The sequence below is a fragment of the Eumetopias jubatus genome, unplaced genomic scaffold, assembly GCF_037043125.1.
Source record: "Eumetopias jubatus isolate StellerSeaLion01/CBP00866 unplaced genomic scaffold, mEumJub1_p1.0 scaffold_10, whole genome shotgun sequence".
In the NCBI taxonomy this organism is placed as follows: Eukaryota; Metazoa; Chordata; class Mammalia; order Carnivora; family Otariidae; genus Eumetopias; species Eumetopias jubatus.
In genome coordinates, this window is record NW_028274816.1 from 105,763,045 (window position 1) to 105,782,648 (window position 19,604).

A 19,604-nucleotide genomic window follows, 5' to 3' on the forward strand; every position below is an offset into this window, starting at 1 on the left:
AGTGAAAAATTAATGCTTTATAATTTCGCTCAACCAACACATTATTTAGCCTCCAAAAATCAAATTCACTGGCTTTCAAGTCCAAAGACTTAACCTACGTACTCACAGAAGTTTTACTTAGGAAACCAAATTTGTATTCAAATTAACCATACGTTACACAGTTCTCTCAATAATTTTGTGTCCAGAACATGAAAATTCATTAGAAGCAGAATTCCTGAAGTAGATTAATTCTTACGATGAAATTCTCTGTTCAGAAACTGTACTCCTTACCTGATTTTCTGTATTGGTCCAGGGATAATACCCTCTAAGAGAAATTGCTTATATGTTTTTTTTTTACTCAACAAAAGTTCCCAGATACAATTAATGTATCTGTGGGATTGCAGCCATTGAGTTGGGGGGTGGGGGCCCAAGAACTCTCACCAACTTTTAATTACCACATATGGGAACAAAAAAAGACTGAGATTGGGTAAAAAGGTATTCTTTATTGGTGACCCTGGATATTATATGATACTACTTTATCACTTATGTTTAAATTCACTTTCAGGGTGCCTGGGTGGCTCAGTCGTTGAGCATCTATCTGCCTTCGGCTCAGGTCATGATCCCAGGGTCCTGGGATTGAGCCCCACATCGGGCTCCCTGCTCAGTGGGAAGCCTGCTTCTCCCTCTCCCACTCCCCCTGCTTGTGTTCCCTCTCTCGCTGTGCTCTCTCTGTGTCAAATAAATAAATAAAATCTTTAAAAAATAAAATAAAATAAATTCACTTTCAAGAGATAAGTCAACCTAATACACCTATATATGCTGGTCCTCAAACACTAATTTCATATATAAAAATAAATAAATAAGTAAAGGAGACCAAAAAAAAAAAAAGCTCTTGAACAGATATGAAACTGCCAAATCATGATTCTACTGAAAAAGAGCTCACTACCATGTTAAATGTAGTTTTTTGGTAAGCTTCTTTTTTGCCCCCAGTTTTGGGTGTACAACCATAGCGATTTGTATATATTGTGAAATGATCACCACAATAAGTTTAGTCAAAATTCACTACTTCATATAGCTACAAATTTTTTTTCCTATGAGAACTTTTAAGATCTACTCTAGGCAACTTCCAAATATATAATACAATATTGTTAACTATAGTAAACTTCTCTATTAGATTAAAAAAAGTTAAGCATGCCCAGAGCAAAAATTTCGAACATTACAAGAAGATATATAATGAAATCTCATCTTCCTTCCCTCCTCTTGGTTCTTCTCTCCAGAGGCAACCACTGTGAGGTTTTTTTGGGTGTTTTAAAATTTTTCTATCTAAATATAACAAGTGTCTGTGTTAGTCGTGTTTTTTTTTTTTAAATGGTAGCATTTGTCCAGTTCTGTAGTCTGCTTTTCCTCCTATTCATTTATCTTTGAGGTTCCTCCGTATCAGCACATATTGATTTATCTCATTTTGCACTTTAACCAATTTTTAGTTAAAAAATAATATATGCATATGGTGAAAATTCAAACACTACCAAAGAATATAAATAATGAAGCTTCTCTCTTCCATTCATATGGATATCACCCTCAGCAGAGGTTACCACTGTTAATAGATTCATGTGTACCCTTCCAAAAAATATTCTGTACATAAATAAAAGCAAGCACACATGCAAGGCCAGTGTATATACACACACAGAAACAAATTGGACACTATGTGTCTAAATTGCCTTTTCACTCAACAATATGCCTTGGAGAGCAGCACATGTCACACAGGTATATGTATCATGTTCTTTTAACCTATATGTAGCATTCTATTAAATGAATGTGACATAATTTATTTAACTAGTCCCCTAATGTTGGACATTCAGGCTGTTTGGAGTCTTTGCTATTCAAAACAATACTTGTACATAACATATTGTGTAGAGAATATAGAAAGCAGCAGTATCTAATTCCAATGATTTCTTCCTTCAACTACATGAAATTCAGTTCTTTTTCTTTTGTTTCAATATCATCTACTCCAGAAAAGGGCATTTAGGAAGAACATAAAAATCTTAGAAAATTTGGGGCGCCTGGGTGGCTCAGTCGTTAAGCGTCTGCCTTCGGCTCAGGTCATGATCCTGGGGTCCTGAGATCGAGCCCCGCATCGGGCTCTCTGCTTGGCAGGAGGCCTGCTTCTCCCTCTCCCACTCCCCCTGCTTGTGTTCCTGCTCTCGCTGTGTCTCTCTCTGTCAAATAAATAAAATCTTTAAAAAAAAATCTTAGAAAATTTTAACATTGAAAAGAAAAAAAGTGAGTCTTTTTACTTAAAAAAATATTACTCTTTTTGACAACTGTTATAAAAGTGTATTAATTTTAAAATACGCTGGTCCACTCTTAAAAACAAAACAAAACACCCAAACAGTAGACATATAGGAAGTAAAATATTTGAAAAGGTATCAAAGTCAGTAATTAACTTCAAAAACGACTTGTGTGTATATCCACTTTCCACAGATTAATTTGTATAATATGTAGCAAATAAGGAAAGGGGGAAAGGCCTAAGGGAAGTCAAGTCACAAAAGCAGCTGTCAAGATTGCTGATGCTAAAAGGCTGGGCTAAAGCCAGAGGCAGGAGTATTCGTCCTGTGTACATTTTCCGCTATTAAATCCCCAAAAGACATAGAAAACATTCTGGAAGATTTCTTTATAAAAGTAGTATAGGTTAGGATATTCTAGGTTCATAACCAACACTTGTGTTTATAAAATATTAGCATTCCGGGAATAGTGATAGAAAGATATTTAACAATAAATTACAAATATTGTAAATTCAGACTTTTTCTTACAGTTGCAAACACATCATAAATTTGGGCTGTGTTTCTTTGTATAAATCCTGCTGAGGACTGTGCTAAAACCTTTTGGCATGAATGCAAAGAGTATTTTCATAAATAAAACTTGGTAAAATCACTGTACACTCCATTAATTTAAAAACACTTCTCTTCAACTTCAAAGGGAAACCCTTTTCTCCTTTTTTAGTGCAAAGATGGTGTTTCTTTGCTGCTTTAATGGTTTGCTTCTTGTAGCTGTCATAACTACATGCTCCAAGTATGTGATAGTAAGAGACGAGAAGTTAAATGACATCTAGGCTTCGATTCAACATGTCTCAGACATTACAGAGCAACAGGCTCATAAATCTAACCTCTGAAGTGCCTACCAATAAAAATTCTGCACACACATCCTTTAAGTGCAAACCTCACAAATACGTACATGGCCTTATACCAGGGTTCAGTTGGAATGGATGAATTTTATGGGAGGACATGTGAAATATATGTAGTTTAAGTTCTGTACATGGATTTACTCACATAGCCCTACTTTGAAACATAAAAAGAATACTTGCTACCACTTCAGTAAGTGACTACCAGGCAGCAAGTACTTCTCAAGTTCATCATCTCATTATAATTCCTTACCACTCACAATAACTGTGAAGTAGATATTATTAGCAATATTTTATAGATGAAGAGGTTATATCACTTGCCATAGCTCAAGCAGCTGGTAAGTAGAGGAGCTGGGATTCGAATTCAGGCCTGATGTCAAGACTCATGCTCTTTCCATCACAAAACATTAAACTTGAAGTTTTTGTAAAAGCTAACTATTCTATGTATTTTGTGTCTAAGATACATAAAGTATTTTATGCATTAATGTACTACGTCTCACAATAGAAATAAAAGAATAATGCCACATTTTTTTTTATTAATCTCAACCTGGATTTCTTTTTCTTTTATCTTTGCATTATGAAGAATTTTAAATGCATACAAAAGTAGACAAAACAGTGTAATAAACCCCCACGTACACATCATCCATCTTCAACAAGAGTCAATTTATGATCCATCTTGTTTCACATAAACCCCTACTCCATTTCTTTCTTTCTTTCCCATATTATTTTGAATATCTATCATTTTGATATTGAAAATATTATTTTGACTAATGTCAGACATTTATTATTTTATCTTTAAATATCACAGTGTACACCTCTCCAAGATAAGGACTCTTTTAAAAAATGTATAAGCATAACACCATTGTCACACCTAAAAAAATAACAATAGATTCTTTTTTGATTGAAGTATAATTGACATACAATCTTCTATTAGTTTCAAGGATACATCATTGTGATTCAATATTTATATATACTATGAAATGGACCCCAAGATAAGTCTAGTTAGCATCTGTCACCAAAGTTATTACAATATTATTGACAGTATTCCCTATGCTGTACATGACATCCCCACCACTTATTTATTTTATAACTGCAAGTTTGTACCTCTTAATCCCCTTCACTTATTTCACCCACTCTGGTAACCAACAATTTGTTTCCTCTATCTATGAGTCTGTTTCTGCTTTGTTTTGTTTGTTCATTTGTTTTGTTGTTTAGATTCTACATATAAGTAAAATCATATGGTATTTGTCTTTCTCTGACTGACTTACTTCACTTAGCATAATACCCTCTAGATCCATCCATGTTGTTGCAAATGGCAAGATTTCATTCTTTTTAATGGATGAAAAATATTCCATTGTATAAATATACTCCATCATCCATATATTTTTTAAAGATTTTATTTATTCATTTGAGAGTGCGAGCTCGAGAGTGCATGAGCCAGGGGGAGGGCAGTGGGAGAGGGAGAAGCAGACTCCTCACAGAGCAGGGAGCCCTACATGGGGGGCTCAATCCCAAGACCTTGGGATCATGACCTGGGCCAAAGGCGGACACTTAACCAACTGAGCCACCCAGGTGCCCCAGCCTCATCTTCTTTAAACATTCATTCATTGATGGACACTTGGCTTACTTCCGTATCTTGGCTATTGTAAATAATGTTGCAATGAACATAGAGGTGCATATATCTCTTTGAATTGGTGTTTTTGTTTTCTTTGGATAAATACCTGAAAGTAGAATTGCTAGATCATACAGTAGTTCCATTTTTAATTTTTTAGAAATCTCTGAACTGTTTTCCATAGTGGCTGCACCAATTTACATTCCCACCAACAGTGTACAAAGGTTCTCTTTTCTGCACATCCTCCCCAACACTTGTTATTTCTTGTCTTTTTTTTTCTTTTAAGATTTTATTTATTTATTTGACACAGAGAGAGAGAGAGAGAGAGAGACAGCTAGAGAGGGAACACAAGCAGGGGGAGTGCGAGAGGGAGACGCAGGCTCCTGGCCGAGCAGGGAGCCCGATGCGAGGCTTGATCCCAGGACCCTGGGATCATGACCTGAGCGGAAGGCAGACGCTTAACGACTGAGCCACCCAGGTGCCCCATTTTCTTGTCTTTTTGATACTAGCCAATCTGACAGGTGTGAGATGATATCTCAATGTGGCTTTGATTTGCATTTCCTTGATGACTAGTGAAGCTGATCATTTTTTCACATGCCTGTTGGTCCTCTGTGTGTCTTCTTTGGAAAAATGTCTATTAAGTCCTCTGCCCACTTTTTAATCAGGTTGGTTTCTTTTTTATTTTGGATATTAAGTTGTATCTTTATATACTTGGGAATTAACCCCTTATCAGATGCATGGTTTGCAAATATCTTCTATTCAGGAGGTTGACTTTTCTTTTTGTTGATGACTTCCTTTGCTGTGCAAAAGGTTTTTAGTTTGATGTAATCAACAGTAGATTCTTATAAAATATTCAGTGTTCACATTTCAAATTCTCTCATAGCTACAACTTTTTAGAGTTTATCTAACTCAAGATGAAAATGAGGTCCACACATTAGTTGATATGCCTTTTAAATCTCTTTTAATCTATAGTTAATAAGGCTTTATAATAACATTTCTTTACTCACTTTGCATTATTTGCTTTTGCCAAGCTGTATTTTTAGGCATCAATTTACTTTGACAAGGGATATAGACTTGCCATTTCATAAGAGTTTTAAGACTCACACAGTGGAAATTTTTCATATTAAAATATACTGAATCATTTTCTCAGAAACTCTCTACATCATTCATGAAAACACTCAAAGAATCTTCAAGCTGGTAAGAAATTTCAGTGGTTCATATTTACCACCATCACAAATGTAATGTGAGTGACCATTGGGCAATTTTGTTATATGTATTTATACACATATATATGTATTTATATACATATGAGAATTTTGTTATATGTATTTATATACATATAAGAATTTTGTTATATGTATTTATATACATAGGTCTTTCTTAAAATTTTTACTTAAATATTGTGTAATTTGCTTTAGAGTCTGGGTCCATGGTGGGCAATTTTTCTAATATTCATGATGATGTTTTTCTAGCAATAAATTTTTAATTATAAACATTATACCTTGTCATTCAAATTTGATTAAACTCTAGCTGTTGATGATTAACTCATTTTATAAAAAGGGAAACTAAATATAATGAAGTAAATCAGTTTGCTCGATGCCATAAAGTCATACTGTCACTATATCTAAAAGGTAAAACTAATGTGTGTTTAACATCCAATCAATATCATGCTTTGGGTACCTGAGTAATAAAATGGTAAAAGTTCCATGGCAAAGATTCACGTGAATTTTCTTTGTAACTTTAAGTGAAACATTAAGTAGAAAAAAAGTTCTTAAAGCAAGCAGGACCTGAATTGTCAAAGGAATCTATGTCTTATTAAAAAATAAAAATAAAAAGCCTTTCCCACATTCTCCAATCATATTTGAGCTCATTAAAAGAGCTCTTTCATTTATGTTCCTTCCACATTAAAGTAATAAATTATTTGGATTATGTTTTATTTTGCCCGTGTTTCATTCTTTATTAATGAACATCATTCAGGAAGGTGACAGTGGACTGATAAGAAAATTTGGGTGGAAATGTGAGGGAAAGAATTGCCATTAACACTGTTGTAAATGCGATCTATATTTTCTTACTGTCCAGGTTGCATGCTAGAACTTAACACATGTTACCACTAGTCCTCATACCAGCACTGCAACGAGGCAGTAAAATACAGCGATGGAGAGCATGGGCTTTGGAGCTATTAATGAACATGGAGTTTCTCATTGGGGTGACGAAAATGCTCTGAAACTAGAGTGGTGATGAGTGCACAACTCAGTGACTATACTAAAAACCACTGACTTGTATACTTTAAAAGGGTGAATTTTATATTATATGAATTATATCTCAAAAAAGCTACTGCTTTTTAAAAAGCAAATGCTATGGAGTCAGCCTGACCAAGTTAGAATCCTTGAGGGGCATGATCATGAAGGATTCTCAACCTCTCTGTGCCTCAGTGCCCACGTCTGTCAAATGGGTTTATTAGTACCTATTTCGTAGGGCTGTTCTGAGAATTACATAAGATAGTGCATATGAAGGACTTAGCACAGTGTCTGCAGATCCCCCATTTTATAGATGGGGAAGCTGAATTTCAGAGCAATTAGGCAAACTGCTAAGGTCACATGACCTTTAGCTAAATGGTATAGGTAGGATTTGAACTAGGTCTGTCAAGCCTCAATGTCCATGCTCTTTCTACCATGCCAAGTTTCTTCTCCAGAACAGAGACAAGACTCTCCCTGACACTGTTCAATGGTCACTACTCCACCATATTAAACCTGGGATTGAATGGAATGATGGATAAGAAAAATTTTATTTGCAACCTTCTCTATTAGGTAGTCCATTCTCCCAAGCATCGTTCTTTAAAGGGTAAACTTTAAAGCACATTGTACCAATTCATCACAGACTTTTCCATAACCAGATGTTTAACTGTAGACTACTAAAGAGATTTATAAATAAGGGATCTTTTATAATGAAGAACTATTTTCCTGGGGCACCTGGGTGGTTCAATCAGTTAAGCATCTGCCTTTGGCTCAGGTCATGATTCTGGGGCCCTGGGATGGAGCCCCTGTGGTGGGCTCCCTGCTCAGCAGGGCGTCTGCATCTCCCTCTCCCTCTGCCCCCCTCAACCCCTGCTCGTGCTCTCTCTTTCTCCCTCAACTTCTCTCAAATAAATAAATAAAATCTAAAAAAAAAAAAAAGAACTATTTTCCTTCTAGGCACCAGACTATTTTAGTCCACATATCCTGAAGAACAAAGTATGTATTTAGGCAAATGCCTGGAGTCAATAAAATTCATCCCATCATCTTCCTGCACGAGGATACTGCCATAGATAAAAATGATAAGGAAATCTGAGGCCATCATTTCTGTCTTCTCTCACTCCCTTCCCAATACTACCTAGTGTTCTAGGGCTTTTTAAAGTCTTCTGTCAGCTGTTCTCTTATTTACATATTCCTATACTTTTCATATTCGTAAACTGTCCTGTAGTACCTTACAGAGACCTGTTACCAGCCCCACACACCCTGCAAGTTTCTGAAGCACTTAGCAATCAGCTAAGATCCAATCAAAAGAGCAAAAGGTAAAAAATCACCCCCTCCCCCCCAAAAAATGACTTAGGGGTAGGAGCAAGGCTGGAGCCAAGACACAAGTATGGGCTTTCCAACTTGATCTTTCCCTACATTTACTTCTAAATGAGCCAAGAATTTGCTCTATATATCCAATCATCATTGAGAAGTAAATACAGTCTTCTGTTCTAGGTAAACTCTTCAACTGTCCCCTTGGCTGCTCTACCTAAGAGAGAAAGGCTGTGTGGAAGTTGCCGTCAACCGGAAGATGACTGCAATGACACTATTACAAGAATCTGGTAAGATTTGCCCTTTGTCTTTGTAGCCCCGTATAGTCTCTTGTGTTCAACTCCAGAATTCTCTTCTCAACACATTACTATACCATAGCTTTGACACTAATTCTTTATTTCTCCTTTAGGTAATTAATTCTACCCTCACAGTTCCATTCGTTTCTGCCAGTTCACATTCATGTTCTGCCCCCTGTGGATTTTGGCTGACAGCTGTTAAACCCTGAACGATACAGGGCCATTGCCTGAATAGCATATTTCACACTTTGCAAAGCAAACTGCTACACTGTTACATATAATTCTCTATTCTCAGTCTGTGTTTTTAGCCTTAAGTGCTTTAGGATAGTGAGATATATGGTAACACCACATCACATTATTTCAAATATTATAAATACTATGGCCAACTTACAAGAGTCAAAAAGCTTTAAATATGTAAGTTTTTTATTTCTTAAAGTTTGATTTTAAAGAAAACCTTAAATAGACTTGAAATACACTGAAAGTATGATCTAGGAAAATTTAAATTTTCATAAAACTAGTATCATTCCTCACAATTTGAATTTCTCTAAGGTATTATGCTCATTGAGAATGGATACATTGACAATATTAAGAGAATGGAAAACCTGGAAAGTTTACAATTGATTTTAAAAAGTTTTAGAGTGGGGCGCGTGGGTGGCTCAGTCAGTTGGGCGACCGCCTTCGGCTCAGGTCATGATCCCAGAGTCCCAGGGTTGAGTCCCGCATCGGGCTCCCTGCTCGGCGGGGAGTCTGCTTCTCCCTCTGACCCTCCCCCCTCTCATGTGCTCTCTCTCTCTCATTCTCTCTTTCTCAAACAAATAAATAAAATCTTAAAAAAAAAGTTTTAGAGCAAAATAGTTCATATAAGCTATTTGTAAGCTTGATCTAAAACTCTCCCTGATTCTCTGAGAAAATAAAAATCCCCCACTTAAAATAGGTTAAGAGTTAGTATTCAGAATTATGTTTCTGACATTCTCAACCAGGGTACTAAAAAGAAAGACATCCCTTCAAACTGAATTTGGAAAAAAAAAAGAAATTCCAATTTTGAACCTTTTAAGAATATGGTCTAATCCTGTCCCTTTTTTTTTAATTTTGCACACAGCTGTCTGTTGTAGTTTTTAGAATCATGCCAGATGCTGGGTTCATCAAGCAAAAGCAGGAAAACAATGGTTTGAAAGCAATTAGAAGCACAGAGGCTGCAGTGGGGCTCATATTAAAATGTGATAACACTGTTCTAGTGGGAATTTCAACACTACTCCGTTTCTGACATTTCTCTGCTGCCAGACAGGCAGGCTGTGTGGAAGAGCACTGTGACCAAGGAGGTAACCTACTGGAATTTATTTCTGGAGCAAATGAAGGATCAGCTGAGTTGGAGCCCTCCCAAGGTTATTATTATGGACTCGGCCACCATTTTATTTGAATATTAGCGGATCCTGTTGGCATGTGACAAAGCTCAAGGAGTAAAAGCATCTTACAGCTTTGGTTCTGTAAAATAATCCAGCACCAATCCACTCAGAAGGCAGATGCATCAGAGCCTCTCGTTGCTAAAAAGCAGAGCAGGGGAGCCCAGCAGGGTGAAGGTTAATTAAACACTCCACTAACTTCCCTTAGAAATGGCTAATGCCACTCTGTGTAGAAGCTTATTTAGAAGACGCAGAGGTAAACAATGCCATCCACATATCTTTAGTGTAAAACCATAAATGGCCAAAAGCACTCACCTTGGGGCTGAATATCCCAATAGTACCTGAAATACAAGGAAAAGAATGGAGGTAAGTCAAACTTGTATTTCAATCTTGGTTGGCATATGGTAGAGACGGCACCTAGTCCAAAAAGCTGGCTAAATAGTCAATAACCAGCCAAGCCACCACCCACTTTGAGAAAAATGAAAGGGTTGTCCCTGAGATTTGGAAGATTCTCAGTGGCATTTAACTCAATGTAACTCCTTAGACAGTTTTGACCGTGTTGCTGGAAAGGTCCTAAGAGGTTACTTAGCCACAGTCCGAGTTTCTCCTCAGGAGCTCTACAGGCTTGGAGGGCCACAACTCTTTGTTGTGACAACCTGTCCCGTGTATTACAGGGCAACCGGTATCACTGGCCCTCAGCACCTAATCCCAGTGGCACCCCCAGCTGTTATAACAACCCAAACATCACCCCCCCAACACATCCTCAAACACTTCTAGGTCTAAATTCTTAATTTTACAGCTGAAGCATGAACAAAGGACACAAGGTCACTTAGCATTTCAGTGTCTGTGCCAAGACTGGGGCTTTTGCAGTCCACTGTATCATTCCATCTCCTCTTTTATTTTGGGGTATTATTGGCAAAACCAACAGCCCTTCAAGTCTTCAAACTAATGAAATGGCAACCGCAGAAAGGATCATTTGTAAGTCACTTATTTGGAATCTAAATTACACTTCCCCCATAGAAGCAATGTTCTACAGGGTGGCTACCCACAAAAGTCTATTGTACTTTGGATTCCATTTCCTCCTGCCTTCACAGGAACCTTACACTATTCTATATCGATTTTCTCTTGTATATATTCAACCTCTTCCTCTCAACTTGGCCCTTTCCATCAGTATTTATGCTCCCTTAAAAATAAAGCAAAGCCTCCCTCACCTGCTTCATATCCCTCCATCTGCTGTCCTCTTTCCCTTCACGTCACAGTGAAATTTTCAAAAAGTGTTGTCTGTAGTTTCTGTTTTCTTCCACCTCCCACTCACTCCTCAACACACTCCAATCTTGCTTATAGTAACCACATGTGAATTCCTGCAATGGACATAATTCTATACCACTAAACAGAATGAATATTTTTCTACCCTCATCTTGACCTCTCAGGAGTATATACATTCATTTGAACACTTTTTTTCCCTTGGGAAAGAGTTCAGTTCTTAAAAGAATCCATAACCCAAAATAAAAGATTAAGGAAAAGGCAATACATAGGTAATAATGAGGTGTGTCTTCCGGCACACACATGACTGAAATAAGGTAAGGTTACGTTAGAGACAAACATCATCCCAGTGAGTATCGAGGTTATTTCTTTATAAGACTAAAGTTCAGGAAATGGAGAAGTAGGAGATAAGTGGGAATATGTTGCCATAATTCAGAGATGCATTTGTGGGAAATTATCAGAGATAAGGAAGAGAAGATGGAGAAGCCTCCTGGTTGACTCTTCTTATTCCTTTCTTTTCCCAGAAGAGTTCTGGGCTGGCAATCAGGTGAAGGGAAATGTGAGATACTTGGATGACAGGGAGGGAAAGTTCAGGACAGCTCCGACATCTGCAGTGGAAAGGGGGAGAGGGAATAATAAGAGGAAGGGGTGGGAAAGGTAAAGCTGCAGCAGGTGGGAAGAAGGATGTCCATGTCACTAGGAAGGCATATGTAGATGGAGAGTGGCTGTAACTTAAAACAAGTTGTATATATTAGTACGACGGGTCAATCCCTGCCCCCCCCCCAGCAGATGCTGCAGCTTCCACTGTACCTGGCCACTGTGAAGAGCTTTTCCATCAAACTCATTTCTATAAAACGCAGTTAATCAAGTAAATCATCAAAGGGGCGAGGAATTTTCCATGTTTTTGCTGTTTCCCATCTTCTCTGGAGGCACTGCTCTAGCCCTTGATTCCAATCATTAGTCAACCTCCAATTCAATATAAATAGAAATTAGAATGTGAGCCTGTGCAAGTGTGTGTGTGGGGTGTGGGGGGGTGTACTTCTCCTTCCGAAATGTATATGATGGCAATAGCAGGAACTTCGCTAACTAATGTCGTTCTCATTTATTGACCCAGAAAAAAAAAATGGAGCCATGCTTGGGCAGTTAAAAGGCCAACTCTTAGCTAATTGTTAAATAAGTAAAACATGTTACTGATGACCTCGACCTTTTTTTCTCCTCTCTTCTCCACCATCCCCACCCCAATGCACATGCACATTTTCAGTCCCCTTCTCTACCTACTGTAAAGTGATGCTGGTTTCCTGCTTTCTCTTTTTAGTTAAGAAGGTCTTATAAGTTCACATACACTAAGAGTACTGTTTCTGCCAATGGTAGCTGTATCATAAGAAGGCCGATTACAGAGAAAGAATTCAACTTAACAGTATTAAACAAAACGGTATTAAACACTATTAAATAAAGTAGCAGGTCTATCGAGTTGATGTTAAATAGCAGAATCTGCCTTAATCTTTTTTTTTAAGATTTTATTTATTTATTCATTTGAGAGAGCGAGAATGAGAGAGAGAGAGAGCACATGAGAGGGGGGAGGGTCAGAGGGAGAAGCAGACTCCCTGCTGAGCAGGGAGCCCGATGCGGGACTCGATCCCAGGACTCCCGGATCATGACCTGGGCTGAAGGCAGTCGCTTAACTGACTGAGCCACCCAGGCGCCCCTGAATCCGCCTTAATCTTGATGATGTTGTAATTAAATATTTCTGTCAGTAAAAATCATATGTAGAACTTGACATGGAATGGCATGAAGTGGAATTTTAGTTGCTTTCACTTTCACAAGGTATAGAACAATCCTGCTACCCTACTTTTTCCCCTTTGTCTTACTCTAAGTCTTAATTGTGCAACAACCCTAAAGAAAGTTTGTTTACACTCACACACACGCACGCACGCACACACACACCCAGAGGATACTTCTAAAAGGCAAGGCCAAAAAGTGAGCAATCTCATCCCTCACTGGAGGGCACCATGGACTCTTCTCTGCTGGGCACAACACATTTAAAGTCTTGATCTTGTCTCATTAAACATATCCTATGGATGACCTTCATCACATTCTCTGGAAAGATCACCCCACACTAGAGAATTCTACACTCCTTAGGAGGCATTTAGTCAAATCCTGCCCACATCTTCTAATTCTTATCCTTCACTCTGAAAACAATTATCCTTTAGCCAGAGACTCCAACAAGTCTGAAACTAGACATTTTAAACCAAAATACAAACACCACAATAGAATTACATAGAAGAAAAGGCATACAGGCACACACACACAGAGTTGTGTTTATCCTAAAGGCCTCTGAGAATTTCATATCAGGCCTGTGCAGATAGATAACAAACACTCCTTTAATCTTCCCTTTGAAGCTTCAGCTTCAATATGAAAAGGAAGCTATCACTCTGCTGCAATATACATACTCAACATCATCAGGTCCATGCAAATGATATTTGGAACTGGAAAAAGATGAGTACAGAACGAGCAGACAGAAATTGCCACAATCATATTGATGATTATTGCTTTCACATTCAGTCAAAATAAATCCATCTTTACTTGATTGTCCGAAAATGAAAATGGAAGAACAAAATTTCCTAATATTTTGTCGGCTCTGCAGAATAGAGTCTAGAAAATTTAGAGTTACATTACATGTGAGACAAAGTTTGCTATTTGTGTTTCTAAATTCAGAGAGGTTTTCAGTGAACTTTAGTTTAGGGGATGGTAACAATAAATAAATGGGATTCACCATAGTGAGGGGATCTTGAGGCTAATATAGCAACAGTAATAGCAATGACAAATAGTAACAATGTTAAGATTTCTCGAATATATTGGGGGCACTGTTCTAAACACTTCTCTTATATTAACTCATTCCTCCACACTGTAGCCCTATTATTATGCGCATTTTATAAATAAGGAAGCCAAGTCATTGAGAGGCGAGATGACTTGCCCATGGTTTACACAGCTAGTAATAAGGCAGACAAGTTTCCAATCCTAGCAACTAGTTCTAGAGTGGGCACTCTAATAACAAGTTAAGGAGGAGAGTCTTGAAAATATAATCTAACTTAAAGACACTCAGAAAAGAATGATTTTTTTCTCTGAAGACTTTCTACTATCCCAACAGAATTCAGTCACTCCGTCAACAAATCCTTGTTGAATGTCTTCTATATGACAAGTCCTTTGCTCTGGTGCCTTGGATGAAATGGTGACTAAAGTACATATAGTCTGTCTGCAGATATATTTCAGTATCTTTCAAACTGCAAACTATTCTAGTTTGCCACTCAAGAATCACAGAGCACTAGATTCCTGCTAAAAATGAAGCTATTAACTCTTAATCATTAGATGAGGGGGGGAGTTTGACGTGGGTATCAAACTCTTGACCATGGAACTAACGAATGAACGTAGTTATTGAGATCAAAGTACTCAGAGCTTTCACCACTCAGCCAGCTAATTAGATCCTGGCGAAGGAGGTAACTCTACAGGTAACAACTGTAACTACCCTCATATTATTGCAAATATATAGGAAGGAAAAATAGTTCCATTTCCTGATTACAATTAAAAAATTAGCATATTCAGCACTTAACATATGCTAGGCATTGTGTTATGTATACATTGTATAGGTGTTATTTTATTTAATCTTCACCACAACGCTATTAAGTCAGTACTATTATTATTCCCATTTTACAGATTAGGAAACTGAAACTCAGTAGGTCAACCAATTTGACCAAAACCACATAGCTATTAAATGGCAGAACTCAGATTTGTATCCAGGTCTCCTTGGTTCCAGAGCTCAAGCTCTTAAATCCCACATTAACTGTTTTTCTATTGACTGTAATGTAGAAAACAAATCTATTATTGTCAGACAGCTAGTATTAGAGAGTAGTTAGATCAGACATCTTTAACTTAGAGTCCACAGTTGAGCTTTAGAAGACTCATGAACTCCTGAAAATTGTGGGTGAAAAGCAACCCACATTTTCTTTTCTCTTGAAGAAGAATCCATAAACTTCATTAGATTCCCAAAAATGTCAATAACTCTTTCCCTCCAAAATGATAAGACCCTCTGGGTTAGATGAATAAAGTTGTAATGGCATTATAAAACTAACTACCCACAAAGGCCAACATCTGTAATGTTATAAATCTAGAACATCTAAATGAATTTATTTTGCAACATAAGTATTAAACATGTTATTTTGCCTGTGACTTATGGAAATTTAAAACACATCATACATTCTCTGCTTCGTTAAACCACCTGCTAAACAAAATCAAATCTCTTCTTGATGACTGAAGGATGTAAATTTGAACTTTGGTTTTTGTACCAAAACAGTGGTGCCTTCTCAATGGATAGGCTGTCTGCACTACTCTTTGTCCAGAGATGACTTTTATTTCCCTCTTGACCATCTCTGTTCTCTTGGTAATGACTATCTCCAAAGAATGAAGTGTTACACTGACAATAGAAATGGAATTCAAATGGAAACCTGGCTGAGCAGGGGCTTTCAACAGCAAGTCGATATCACTAGGAAAACCCCTTGCAATCGACCTTGATCAGTGAGCCACATGGTAGAGACTGATATATGTCCAAGGAAATGGCTTTTCTGAATAATGTTAATAGTCTGTACACTGGAGATAGTTCCTATAATTTCTTTTCTTACTTTGGAAGATTCACTTGATTTCAAATTTTCTTTCTAGTAGCAGTGCTCCATCTACTACCTTGCAGAAAGAATGGGCAAGTGGCAAAGGGTCATATGGCCAGTGACACCCAAGAACAGAAATGGGAAAAGAGCACCATCTGGTGGAAGTCCCTGGTGGTGGCATCAGAGGCTGGGACCCAGGGGTCGGGACACCAGCCTTGGAAACAGTCAGGCAGCAATGGGAAGGCCCCTGGAAGGGAGCTGGTACCCCCTCTAGCCCCAGTACCTTTAATCCATCAAAAGGACAGGACCTAGTATCTGCCTACAAGGAGCTTACAATCTGAACAATGAGATATTTATACATGAACAGACGTCGATCTAAGATAGTAAATAATAAATACTATGGTAACAACAGACAAGCCCGAGGCGGGACTCGAGCAGACAGAAATTGCTGCAACCATATTGATGACTACTGTTTCACATTCACGTATAACTCAAGTAATAGAAGTTTCACATATAGAGTTTCACATGTAACTCAAGTAATAGAAGGACCTGCCATAAGAAGTTCCTAGTTCCGGGGCGCCTGGGTGGCTCCGTTGGTTAAGCGACTGCCTTCAGCTCAGGTCATGATCCCCGAGTCCTGGGACTGAGCCCCGCATCGGGCTCCCTGCTCATTGGGGAGCCTTATTCTCCTTCTGAGGCTCTCCCCGGTCAGGCTGTTTCTCTCTCAAATAAATAAAATCTTAAAAAAAAAAATAAGTTCCTAGTTCATTTTTTTGGGTGTAATATTTCTGTGGTCTCGAGTCTATATCCATGAGTTTTAGAAACCCACCCTGGAAGGCAACACAATGTCTCCTACTTATGAAATGGTCACAATTAAACTTTTATTAAATAATAAACAAGCAACATTATCTAATGTTGACAGTATTGATTTTTTTTTTTAGAAGTCTGTTCCCAGACAATAAAAAAGAAATAAGACCTTACTCATCACTGGAGTTTTCCATAACACTTTTACTACATAAAATCCCTGCTATGCCCAATTCAACATCCACCCTGGATACCAACAGTAAGAAATCTGGTTGCTTTTCTCAATTAGTCAATGATTATGGTCTTTCACCACAACACTGAAAATATTCCTTCCCCTATGTTCTAGCATCAAGACTGCAAATTGTGGTTGTATGTCTATGTAATCCCCATACTCCCTACATGTAATAGGCAACCAATTATAACTCAATGAACTATTAAAGAAAAATGCCAGCCAGGTATTTTGTGACAAAATAAAAGACCATAAATGTCAAGTCAGAGTTGAGATTTTTTTTTTCTTTCTATAGATAAAGGGGAGCAACTGAAGGATTGGATGGTTGGTTGGTTTGCTTGTTTTAAGGATAGGAAATGATATCCACCACGATCAAACCAGCAGAAATATGCAGCCTTGATGGGAGGGAGAAAACCTGAGAGGCAGTTTACTGGAGACCAAGAAGAGTGACAAGAGATTTGATTTGGAGGCGAGCTGGGAACAGAGCGTCAAGAGGAAAATCAGAGATATCTTTTGGTTCGAAACTTGTGTATGGAAGAAAACAAGGCAGCACTCACAAAGAACTCCAGCTGATTACTATATTTTAAACTGTGGTCTCTTTGGCTCTTGTCCTGTTATTTTTATCTCTGTTGATGCTTGGAACCTAATTTTGTTTTATTTTTTGCTTTCTTCAGGTTAATAGCTACTCTTAGACCACCAAGACTCCTACTTATCGGATTAGTGCGTAACTGATATCTGCATGACACTGTGACTGGACCCTATACTCATTGAATTTTACAGCTGGAAGGTCACTGAAGGTCATTTAATCCAACCCCTCACTTTCCAGATGAGAAAATGAAGTATGGAGAGGTTATGTGATTGCATCATAGAAGTTTAGAAGTCCACATTGTGAAGCTACCACAGTTTATCTTGTGCAGGCAGGTTCAAAAACATGATATTCACTTGAAAATTCCTTTGATATTTCCCTTGTTATGAACATGGTCACATTATTCACCTGAGAACAAAAGTTACATGAAAAATATTTAGGCTGGACTATTCTTGGTGCTCATCTAGGCAGAGTGGATTTCTCAACATTAACATGCCAACATACCATCTGTATCTCAAGTTATGAAGACTGCATTCGTTCTCCCAAACATTAATAAATTTCCACTATTTGCCAGATACTCTGTGAGGGACTGAGAGTATGGAAAGCCCCAACTGTGGGCCGGTTGGGCTGGAATAGTCAAATTGTGCCGAAGTGATAGAATTGGCACAAAACACACACAAGGTAAAAACTGGGGCCAGAAGAACCCAGGCCTGGCTAATGCCAGAAGCTGTCTTACTGCCTGCAGATAAGGGTTGCTGAGGGAGGATCTGGGATCAGATAAAGGAAGATGCCTGGCAGGGGAGGGGAGGGTCACAGAGAGGCCAGGCCCAGGATGCAGAGGGGCCGGGCTCATCAGAGCAGGTGGCAGAGGCCCAAAGCAGACATGTTTGAGGAAGGGATAGGGCAAGATTCTGAGTGGGTTCCAACCTGAAAGCCTCTTGTTTTCTCCTGTGAAGTAGGTGATAATGTCAAGCAAGAGTGATATGATAAATCTGCTAAGCATTGGAGAGGTAAGGGGGGAAAGAGGAACATTAGAAAAGTTGCTACTAGGGTCATGTAAGGTCACTGCCAGGTGTCATTAAGGGTTCAGCTGAGCTGGGAGACTAAGCTTAAGAGTAGAGGCACTTCTACTGTGTCATTTTTCTTCAACACTGAGTAGCTGCCCAAATATAAGAGCAGAAACGTGGACAGTTGAATTGATCTGAGGTTAGGATTCTTCTAGACTTGGGAGATGAAAGGACAAAAGAGCAAGAGAACCCTGGAGGGCATGAACACTGGGGCTCAGGCTGGGTAGGAGAAAAGCCAACAGCCCAAGACTTGACCAAAGTGTCTATACATATTAGAGACTTTTAACAATCAATTAAAATGTACAAAAACAGGAGATAGCATTATTCTGCTCTTCTCTCTCAGGACTACCCTCTGTCCCACCAGTCCCAAACCTCTCCTATCTCATGCTCCCTGTTTCAATGGCTGACATCTTCGTCCACCCAACTGAAACTTAGGGACCATCCCTTCATCTCTTTCTCTATTACTGTGTACCTCCCATCACCAAGACCTGGACATTCTACTCCCTTGATTATCTTTTAAATCTACCTCTTCTCCATCCCTACAGGCACTGAATTCATTTAAGCCTTCAAGATGCCTGACGCAGGTTGATGTCCCCATGTCCTAAGATGTCCACCCGCCACCCTGCTCCTCTCTGACCCATTCTCCTCGGTGCTGATGGAGAAGGAAGGGCAGTGGTGAGCAAAGGCTTTGCAGACAGGTCTGGGTTGGAGTCCCAGCTCTTCCGTCTTCTAGCTGGCAGACTTTGGCAGCAGCCTCGGTCTCCTCATCTTCTTTTTTTAATTGAAGTATAGTTGACACACCATGTTACATCAGTTTCAGGCGTACAACATAGTGATTCCACACGTCTGCGCGTTATGCTGTGCTCACCAGTAGTGTAGATACCACCTGTCACCATACAATGCTATTACAATATTGACTATATTCCCTGTGCTGTGCCTTTTATTCCTATGACTTATTCGTTCCATAAATGGGAGCCTCTATCTCCCAAT

At 38.5% G+C, this 19,604-nt stretch overlaps 1 protein-coding gene across 1 annotated transcript in view; it reads right to left on the reverse strand.

The window, feature by feature from the left end:
• The window catches only part of SKAP1 (src kinase associated phosphoprotein 1), a 274,429-nt gene that overhangs the window by 205,067 nt on the left and 49,758 nt on the right, over positions 1-19,604 (reverse strand). Inside the window, exon 3 of the mRNA XM_028089854.2 lies at positions 10,326-10,351. Coding sequence (XP_027945655.1) covers positions 10,326-10,351 — 26 coding nt within the window. The remainder of the gene's footprint in view (positions 1-10,325; positions 10,352-19,604) is intronic.